This window comes from Primulina tabacum, chromosome 14 (genome assembly GCF_025594145.1).
Source record: "Primulina tabacum isolate GXHZ01 chromosome 14, ASM2559414v2, whole genome shotgun sequence".
Classification (NCBI taxonomy): Eukaryota; Viridiplantae; Streptophyta; class Magnoliopsida; order Lamiales; family Gesneriaceae; genus Primulina; species Primulina tabacum.
In genome coordinates, this window is record NC_134563.1 from 17,680,868 (window position 1) to 17,688,766 (window position 7,899).

At 41.4% G+C, this 7,899-nt stretch overlaps 3 protein-coding genes and 1 non-coding gene across 4 annotated transcripts; 1 reads left to right on the forward strand and 3 right to left on the reverse strand.

Moving 5' to 3' along the window:
* Nucleotides 1–821: 821 nt before the first annotated feature.
* On the reverse strand, nucleotides 822–2,522 carry LOC142523816 (uncharacterized). The gene is made up of 2 exons (XM_075627546.1): nucleotides 2,106–2,522; nucleotides 822–1,445 (listed from the first exon to the last, which is right to left on the reverse strand). The coding sequence occupies exons 1-2, from the start codon at nucleotides 2,520–2,522 to the stop codon at nucleotides 822–824; spliced, it is 1,041 nt and encodes a 346-aa protein (XP_075483661.1).
* A 2,026-nt stretch (nucleotides 2,523–4,548) lies between these two features.
* LOC142523817 (uncharacterized) lies at nucleotides 4,549–5,787 on the reverse strand. The gene is made up of 3 exons (XM_075627547.1): nucleotides 5,606–5,787; nucleotides 5,174–5,502; nucleotides 4,549–5,123 (listed from the first exon to the last, which is right to left on the reverse strand). The coding sequence occupies exons 1-3, from the start codon at nucleotides 5,785–5,787 to the stop codon at nucleotides 4,549–4,551; spliced, it is 1,086 nt and encodes a 361-aa protein (XP_075483662.1).
* A 171-nt stretch (nucleotides 5,788–5,958) lies between these two features.
* On the reverse strand, nucleotides 5,959–7,224 carry LOC142523818 (uncharacterized). Its single transcript, XM_075627549.1, has 2 exons — nucleotides 6,401–7,224; nucleotides 5,959–6,250 (listed from the first exon to the last, which is right to left on the reverse strand). The coding sequence occupies exons 1-2, from the start codon at nucleotides 7,222–7,224 to the stop codon at nucleotides 5,959–5,961; spliced, it is 1,116 nt and encodes a 371-aa protein (XP_075483664.1).
* Nucleotides 7,225–7,483: 259 nt separating this feature from the next.
* Nucleotides 7,484–7,590, forward strand: LOC142525725 (small nucleolar RNA R71). The gene has a single exon (XR_012815175.1). It is a non-coding gene; the product is annotated as a small nucleolar RNA R71 (small nucleolar RNA).
* The last annotated feature ends 309 nt before the right edge of the window (nucleotides 7,591–7,899 follow it).

Below are 7,899 nucleotides of genomic sequence, written 5' to 3' on the forward strand. Positions count from 1 at the left end.
CCAATTAATCCGATTAGCAACGCAACGTACAAAACCAGTCACAAAATACTTTATTTGAGAACACCCAAATCCTAATCTCACGAAGTCCCAATAGAGATTACCAATTCTAACCAAACTCGGAAGATTTGAACTAAAGCTGAAGAAAAAAACTTTACTTGCACGAGAAAGTGACCAGAAATCAGAGTGTGATCGGAAGTTGTGGCGGTGATTGAAGCTTCGGAGTGCAGCTTTCAGAGAGGGACGGCGGCGGTCGGTGTTTCTGATGAGGGAGGCGGCTGTGGTATTTGAGAAAGGGGGTAGGCTGCTATGTTTTTTGAAGAGGGTTCTCGCCTTTTTTTCCCCTTAAATTAGGTCACGCGCATATGCGCGCCCTGATTGGCGCATATGCGCGAAGGTTACTATCCAGCATTTGTCGTCATATCGCGCATATGCACGCCCTGATTGGCGCATATGCACAAAGGTCTCTGCCATCCGAGTGTATGCGCCTTGTCTTATTGCGTATATGCGCGCCCTGAGTGGCGCATATACGCGGCATCCTCTGCCTTCCGAGTTAATGCACGAAAATAAATCGCGCATATGCTCGAAGCACACTGTCCATCAATTTTTCAAATTTTTTATTTTTATTTTTTCAATAAACCTACCTGCAAAAATAAAATAAAACACTTCAAATCAATACTTGAATAAAGGAAATTAAATTTAACAAATAAGGGATTAAAATAGAATAAAAATAAAAACGAATGCTAAAGATAATTATGGGTTTCCTCCCACACAGCGCTTGGTTTATAGTCATCAGCCTGACTTTCTACTTTCTACTTTGGTTCTCACAGTGGAATGTTGTCCATGTGTCTCACTTCATTTCCAAAGTAATGCTTGACCCTTTGACCATTTACTTTAAATGTCTGACCGTTGTTGCATTTCAGCTCAATTGCCCCATGTGTATACACTGTTTCCACTGTGAATGGTCCAGACCATCGTGATTTTAACTTACCAGGAAACAACCTCAGTCGAGAATTGAACAATAACACCTGTTGTCCTGGTTCGAAGTCTCGTCGAAGAATCTGTCTCTCATGCCATTTCTTGGTCTTTTCTTTGTATATCTTTGCATTCTCGTATGCATCATTCCTGAATTCCTCCATCTCGTTCAATTGCAACAGTCGTTGCTCGCCAGATGCCCCCATATCAAAATTCAGCTGTTTCACAGTGCAAAAGGCCCTGTGCTCCAGTTCCAAGGGTAGATGGCAAGCTTTCCCAAAGAACAACCTATAAGGTGAAATCCCGATAGGTGTCTTGTATGCAGTCATGTACGCCCATAAAGCATCATCTAGCTTAATTGCCAAATCCTTCCGGTTTGTCTTCACTGTTTTGTCTAAGATCTGTTTGATCTCCCGGTTGGATATTTCTGCTTGTCCATTAGCTTGTGGGTAGTATGTCAGTGTCATCCTGTGCTTCACATCATACTTAGCCAACAGTGAGTTAAAAATTTTGTTACAGAAATGTGTACCTTCATCACTGATTATGGCTCTAAGCGTTTCAAATCTTGTAAAGATGTTCATGTGGACAAACTTAAAACAACTCGAGCATCATTAGTACTGGTGGCAATTGCTTCCACCCATTTTGAAACATAGTAAACAACAACTAAGATATAAGATTGACCAAAAGAGGATGGAAATGGACCCATAAAGTCAATACCCAGACATAAAAAAGTTCCATATGCAAAATATTTGTTAGTGGTAACTCGTGGCGTCTAGAAATATTGCCAACTCTTAGTCATTTATCACATGACTTTACTAAGGTATAACTGTCTTTAAACAAATTAGGCCAATAGAAACTTGACTGCAATACCTTAGCTGCTGTTCTAGATGCTCCAAAGTGTCCACCGTAGGGTGAGAAATGACACTGCTCTAGGATCGTACCTGCTTCTTCTTCTGCTACACATCGTCTAATTATCTGATCAGCGCATCTCTTGAACACGAAGGGATCGTCCCATAGATAAAACTTGGCATCATGAAGGAATTTCTTCTTTTGGTTATAAGTTAAATCTGGTGGTAATTCACCTGCAGCAAGAAAATTAGCTATATCTGCAACCAAGGATGTGTAACATGTACCTTGAAGAGTTGTTCTTCTGGAAACGACTCATTGATAGCTCCGCCTTCAGTTCTCTCTTCCAGCTCTAGGCGTGACAAGTGATCTGCTACCTTGTTCTCACAGGCTTTCTTGACTTTGACTTCAAAGTTAAATTCTTGAAGGAGGAGTATCCATCGTATCAACCTGGGCTTTGCATCCTTTTTGGCAAACAAGTAATGAAGAGCTGCATGGTCAGTGAAAACAGTTACCTTGGTGCCAATGAGATATGTTCTGAACTTGTCGAATGCAAACACCACTGCTAGCATCTCTTTCTCAGTGGTTGTATAATTCTGTTGGGCTGCATTAAGTGTGCGACTCGCATAGTAGATAGCTTTGAACATCTTATCTCGCCTTTGTCCAAATACTGCTCCCACAGCATAGTCGCTAGCATCGCACATGAGCTCGAAGGGATCCTTCTAGTCTGACACTATCATGATGGGTGCAGAAATCAGTGCTGTCTTGATCCTGTTAAATGCCTGCAAACAATTATCGTCAAAAATAAATGTAGAATCTTTCTATAACAAATTACATAAAGGTCTAGTAATTTTAGAGAAATCTTTAATAAAGCAAAAATAAAACCCGGCATGTCCCAAGAAAATTCTGATCGCTTTCACATTCTTCGGCAGTGGGAGATTTTCAATTGCCACGACTTTGGCTCTATGGATATGGAAGATTTACCTTTGGTTAAGGCTGCTGTTCAAGCACTTTCTTGGGTTCCTCTACTTTCTCTTTCCAAACACTTGCACCTTTTTCATCATCTTTTTCAACAAGAATCTCTACATTCTCTTCAGTAGGGTCTGTGACTCCAATTTCCTTGCCACTCCTCAGTGTGACAGCTTTGCATTGCTCCCTAGGATTTACCTTCGTATTGCTTGGGAACAGTCTTCTATTCTGATCTTTCAAAGCATTGGCTAGTTGCCCAATCTTTGTTTCCAAAGATTTCATTGTGGCACCCATATTTCCCATGTGTGTCTCCATGCAATTAAGACGAGACTCAGTTCTCTCCATTCTTTTCCCAGACTCCGTCACAAACGTCCCAACTAGATCCTCAAAAGACGGTTTTTCTTCCCCCTTCTGTGCATTGAATCCCGGTGGAGGATTCAACACGTTCTTGTTTTTTGCATAAGAGAAATTCTCGTGATTCCTTAAACCTGGATGATAAGTATTAGAGGGAGGGTTGCCTCGATATCCTCCATAGCCACGATTGTTGTTGACGTAATGAGCTTCCTCCACAACAGGCTCTTCTTCGGCAGTCATCAGTGCTACATCAAACGTAGATTGGCCTGCCTTGTTCATCGCTACAATATGTGTGGTCAATGCCGAGACCTGTGCAGTAAGTGATGTGATCGGGACTACAACATACACTCTAGTAGGTTTCCTTGATTCAGATCTCTCACTTGGCCACTGGTAATTGTTAATGTTCATCTGTTCAAGCAATCATAAGTCTCATCCGGTGTTTTGGAGAAAATAGTACCTCCATCGTTTGCATCCACATTCCCTCTGATGGTCAACATAGGGGGAATAAGATTCTTGCATCAAGATCTTATGCATACAAACAGTAGGGCTAATCCCCTTTATATCAGAAATTGTCCATCCCAAAGCAGATTTAAACTCTCGCAACACTTTTAACAACCTATCTTTCTCATCAATAGTAAGAGTGGAAGATATAATTACCGGATAGGACGAACTATCGTCTAAGAATTCATAGCACAAGTGACTCGGTAATTCTTTCAATTCAGGAGATGCTTTTGGTACCTCTTTACTCACATCTTCAAGTAACTCTTCGTGCTGGGCATCAACCTTTTCTTAAGGTAGCACATTGAGAGCAAGTAACTCTTCTCGCATATCCCAGTCCTCTTTATCCACGGTAGAAGCTGATTGCAATAAGCATCTCTCCAAGGAGTCTTTCGTCATCCTACCTGCACTAACATGAGATACACATGAATCAATGATATTAATACTATTACAAATACTTATCTCATTTGGTCCTCTGATGGTGTTGTAGATGTTGAACACCACTTCATCTCCACCTACTCTCAGTGTGAGCTCGCCTTTGTGCACATCAATCAAGGCTTTTTCGGTGGCCAAGAACGGCCTTCCAAAGATAAGCGGAGTCTCCTGGTTCTCTTCCATATCTAGAATAACAAAATTAGCAGGAAATATGAATTTGTCTACCTTTACCAGCACATCCTATACTATCCCTCGTGGATATGTAAGTGATCTGTCCGCTAGCTGCAAAGTAATAGTGCTAGGCTTCACCTCGCAAAGCTTAAAGGTCCTGTAAATAGAAAAAAACATTAAATTAATACTGGCACCTAAATCATATAAAGCTCTATTTACTCTAGAACCAACAATAACACAAGGAATAGTAAAACTCCCTGGATCTTTGAGTTTTTGTGGTAGTTTCCTTTCGAATATGGCACTTCACTCTTCGGTTAGCTTCACGGTCTCAAATTCTTGAAGTTTCCAATTCTTGGACATCACATCCTTGATGAACTTATCGTAATTGGGCATTTGTTCCAATGTATCGGCAAATGGGATGTTACTGTGTATTTTTTTGAATATATCCAGGAACTTTGCAAACTGATCATCGAACCCTTTCTTCTTGAACATCTGTGGATATGGAACATTTACCTTTATAGGGTCTGTGACTCCAATTTCCTTGCCAGTCCTCAGTGTGACATCTTTGCATTGCTCCCTAGGATTTACCTCCATATTGCTTGGGAACTCTCCTTTATTCTGATCTTTCAAAACATTGCCTAGTTGCCCAATATTTGTTTCCAAAGATTTCATTGTGGCACCCATATTTCCCATGTGTGTCTCCATGCTATCAAGACGAGAATAAGTTCTTGCCATTCTTTTCCCAGACTCAGCCACAAACGTCCCAACTAGATCCTCAAAAGACGGTTTTCCTTCCCCCTTCTGTGTATTGAATCCCGGTGGAGGATTCAACACGTTCTTATTGTTCGCATAAGAGAAATTCTCGTGATTCCTTAAACCTGGATGATAAGTATTAGGGAAAGGTTACCTCGATATCCTCTATAGCCACGATTGTTGTTGATGTACTGAGCTTCCTCCACATCAGGCTCTTCTTTGGCAGTCACCAGTGCTACATAAGACGTAGATTGGCCTACCTTGTTCATCGTTACAATATGTGTGGTCAATGTCGAGACCTGAGCAGTAAGTGATGTGATCGGGACTACAACATACACTTTAGTAGGTTTCCTTGATTCAGATCTCTCACTTGGCCACTGGTAATTGTTAATGTTCATCTGTTCAAGCAATTCATAAGCCTCATCCGGTGTTTTGGAGAAAATAGTACCTCCATCGGCTGCATCCACATTCCCTCTGATGGTCAACATAGGGGGAGTAAGATTCCTGCATCAAGATCTTATGCATACAAACAGTAGGGCTAATCCCCTTTATATCAGAAATTGTCCATCCCAAAGCAGATTTAAACTCTCGCAACACTTTCAACAACCTATCTTTCTCATCAATAGTAAGAGCGGAAGATATAATTACCGGATAGGACGAACTATCGTCTAAGAACTCATAGCACAAGTGACTCGGTAATTCTTTCAATTCAGGAGATGCTTTTGGTACCTCTTTACTCACATCTTCAAGTAACTCTTCGTGCTGGGCATCAACCTTTTCTTTAGGCATTACATTGAGAGCAAGTAACTCTTATCGCATATCCCAGTCCTCTTCATCCACGGTAGAAGCTGATTGCAATAAGCATCTCTCCAAGGAGTCTTTCGTCATCCTACCTGCACTAACATGAGATACACATGAATCAATGATATCAATACTATTACAAGTACTTATCTCATTTGGTCATCTGATGGTGTTGTAGATGTTGAACACCACTTCATCTCCACCTACTCTCAGTGTGAGCTCGCCTTTGTGCACATCAATCAAGGCTTTTCCGATGGCCAAGAACAGCCTTCCAAAGATAAGCGGAGTCTCCTGGTCCTCTTCCATATCTAGAATAACAAAATCAGCAGGAAATATGAATTTGTCTACCTTTACCAGCACATCCTCTACTATCCCTCGTGGATATGTAAGTGATCTGTCCGCTAGCTGCAAAGTAATAGTGCTAGGCTTCACCTTGCCAAGCTCCAAGGTCCTGTAAATAGAAAAAAACATTAAATTAATACTGGCACCTAAATCATATAAAGCTCTATTTACTCTAGAACCACAAATAACACAAGGAATAGTAAAACTCCCTGGATCTTTGAGTTTTTGTGGTAGCTTTCTTTAGAATATGGCACTGCACTCTTCGGTTAGCTTCACGGTCTCAAATTCTTGAAGTTTCCAATTCTCGGACATCACATCCTTGATGAACTTAGCGTAATTGGGCATTTGTTCCAATACATCGGCAAATGGGATGTTAATGTGTATTTTCTTGAATATATCCAGGAACTTTGCAAACTGATCATCGAACCCTTTCTTCTTGAACCTCTGTGGATATGGAACATTTACCTTTGGTAAAGGCTGCTGTTCATGCACTTTCTTGGGTTCCTCTACTTTCTCTTTCCCAACACTTACACCCTTGTCATCATCTTCTTCGACAAGAATCTCTACATTCTCTTCAGTAGGGTCTGTGACTCCAATTTCCTTGCCACTCCTCAGTGTGACAGCTTTGCATTGCTCCCTAGGATTTACCTCCGTATTGCTTGGGAACTCTCCTTTATTCTGATCTTTCAAAGCATTGGCTTGTTGCCCAATCTTTGTTTCCAAAGATTTCATTGTGGCACCCATATTTCCCATGTGTGTCTCCATGCTATAAAGACGAGACTCAGTTCTCGCCATTCTTTTCCCAAACTCAGCCACAAACGTCCCAACTAGATCCTCAAAAGACGGTTTTTCTTTTTTCTTCTGTGTATTGAATCCCGATGGAGGATTCATCACGTTCTTGTTGTTCGCATAAGAGAAATTCTCGTGATTCCTTAAACCTGGATGATAAGTATTAGGGGGAGGGTTACCTCGATATCCTCCATAGCCACGATTGTTGTTGATGTTCTGAGCTTCCTCCACAACAGGATCTTCTTCGGCAGTTACCAATGCTACATCAGATGTAGATTGGCCTGCCTTGTTCATCGCTGCAATATGTGTGGTCAATGCCGAGACCTATGCAGTAAGTGATGTGATCGGGTCTATGGCATACACTCCAGCAGGTTTCCTTGATCCAGATCTCTCACTTGGCCACTGGTTACTGTTAATGTTCATCTGTTCAAGCAATTCATAAGCCTCATCCGGTGTTTTGGAGAAAATAGTACCTCCAGCGGCTGCATCCATATTCCCTCTAGTTGGCCCATCTAAACCATTGTAAAATAACTCAATCTGCACCCAATCTGCATATCCATGATCCGGACACTTTCTGAGTAATTCTTTGTATCGCTCCCAAGCTTCATATAACACCTCGAGTTCCCTCTGCCTGAAATTGGTGATCTCTATTTTCAGCTGAGCAGATTTGGCAGGAGGAAAATACTTTGACAGAAACTTCGTAACCAAATCTGCCCATGTAGTAATACTTCCTAGAGGTAGAGATTGGAGCCAACTTCTTGCTTGATCACTGAGAGAAAACGGAAACAGATGCAATCGAATAATTTTGTCAGAAACACCGTTAATTTTTACCGTGTCCGTGATCTCCACAAAAGTTCTGAGGTGAAGATGGGGATCTGCAGTGGCTGCTCCTCCAAACTGGTTCTGTTGAACCATGTTGAAGAGTGCGGGCTTTAGCTCGAAATTATTAGCAGCAATGGTTCCGCGAGT

What these genes read in the sequence shown, in the direction of transcription:
- LOC142523816 (XM_075627546.1), bottom strand. Translation starts at nt 2,522, where the DNA reads ATGTGCGATGCTAGCGACTATGCTGTGGGAGCAGTATTTGGACAAAGG. An exon ending in CAGAAGAACAACTCTTCAAG is followed by an intron (nt 1,446 to 2,105) that starts GTACATGTTACA and finishes TATGATGTGAAG; the next exon opens with CACAGGATGACACTGACATA.
- LOC142523817 (XM_075627547.1), bottom strand. Translation starts at nt 5,787, where the DNA reads ATGCCTAAAGAAAAGGTTGATGCCCAGCACGAAGAGTTACTTGAAGAT. An exon ending in ACTATTGATGAGAAAGATAG is followed by an intron (nt 5,503 to 5,605) that starts GTTGTTGAAAGT and finishes ATCTTGATGCAG; the next exon opens with GAATCTTACTCCCCCTATGT. An exon ending in TCAGTACATCAACAACAATC is followed by an intron (nt 5,124 to 5,173) that starts GTGGCTATAGAG and finishes CTTATCATCCAG; the next exon opens with GTTTAAGGAATCACGAGAAT.
- LOC142523818 (XM_075627549.1), bottom strand. Translation starts at nt 7,224, where the DNA reads ATGAACAAGGCAGGCCAATCTACATCTGATGTAGCATTGGTAACTGCC. An exon ending in ACCGTGAAGCTAACCGAAGA is followed by an intron (nt 6,251 to 6,400) that starts GTGCAGTGCCAT and finishes TTCTATTTACAG; the next exon opens with GACCTTGGAGCTTGGCAAGG.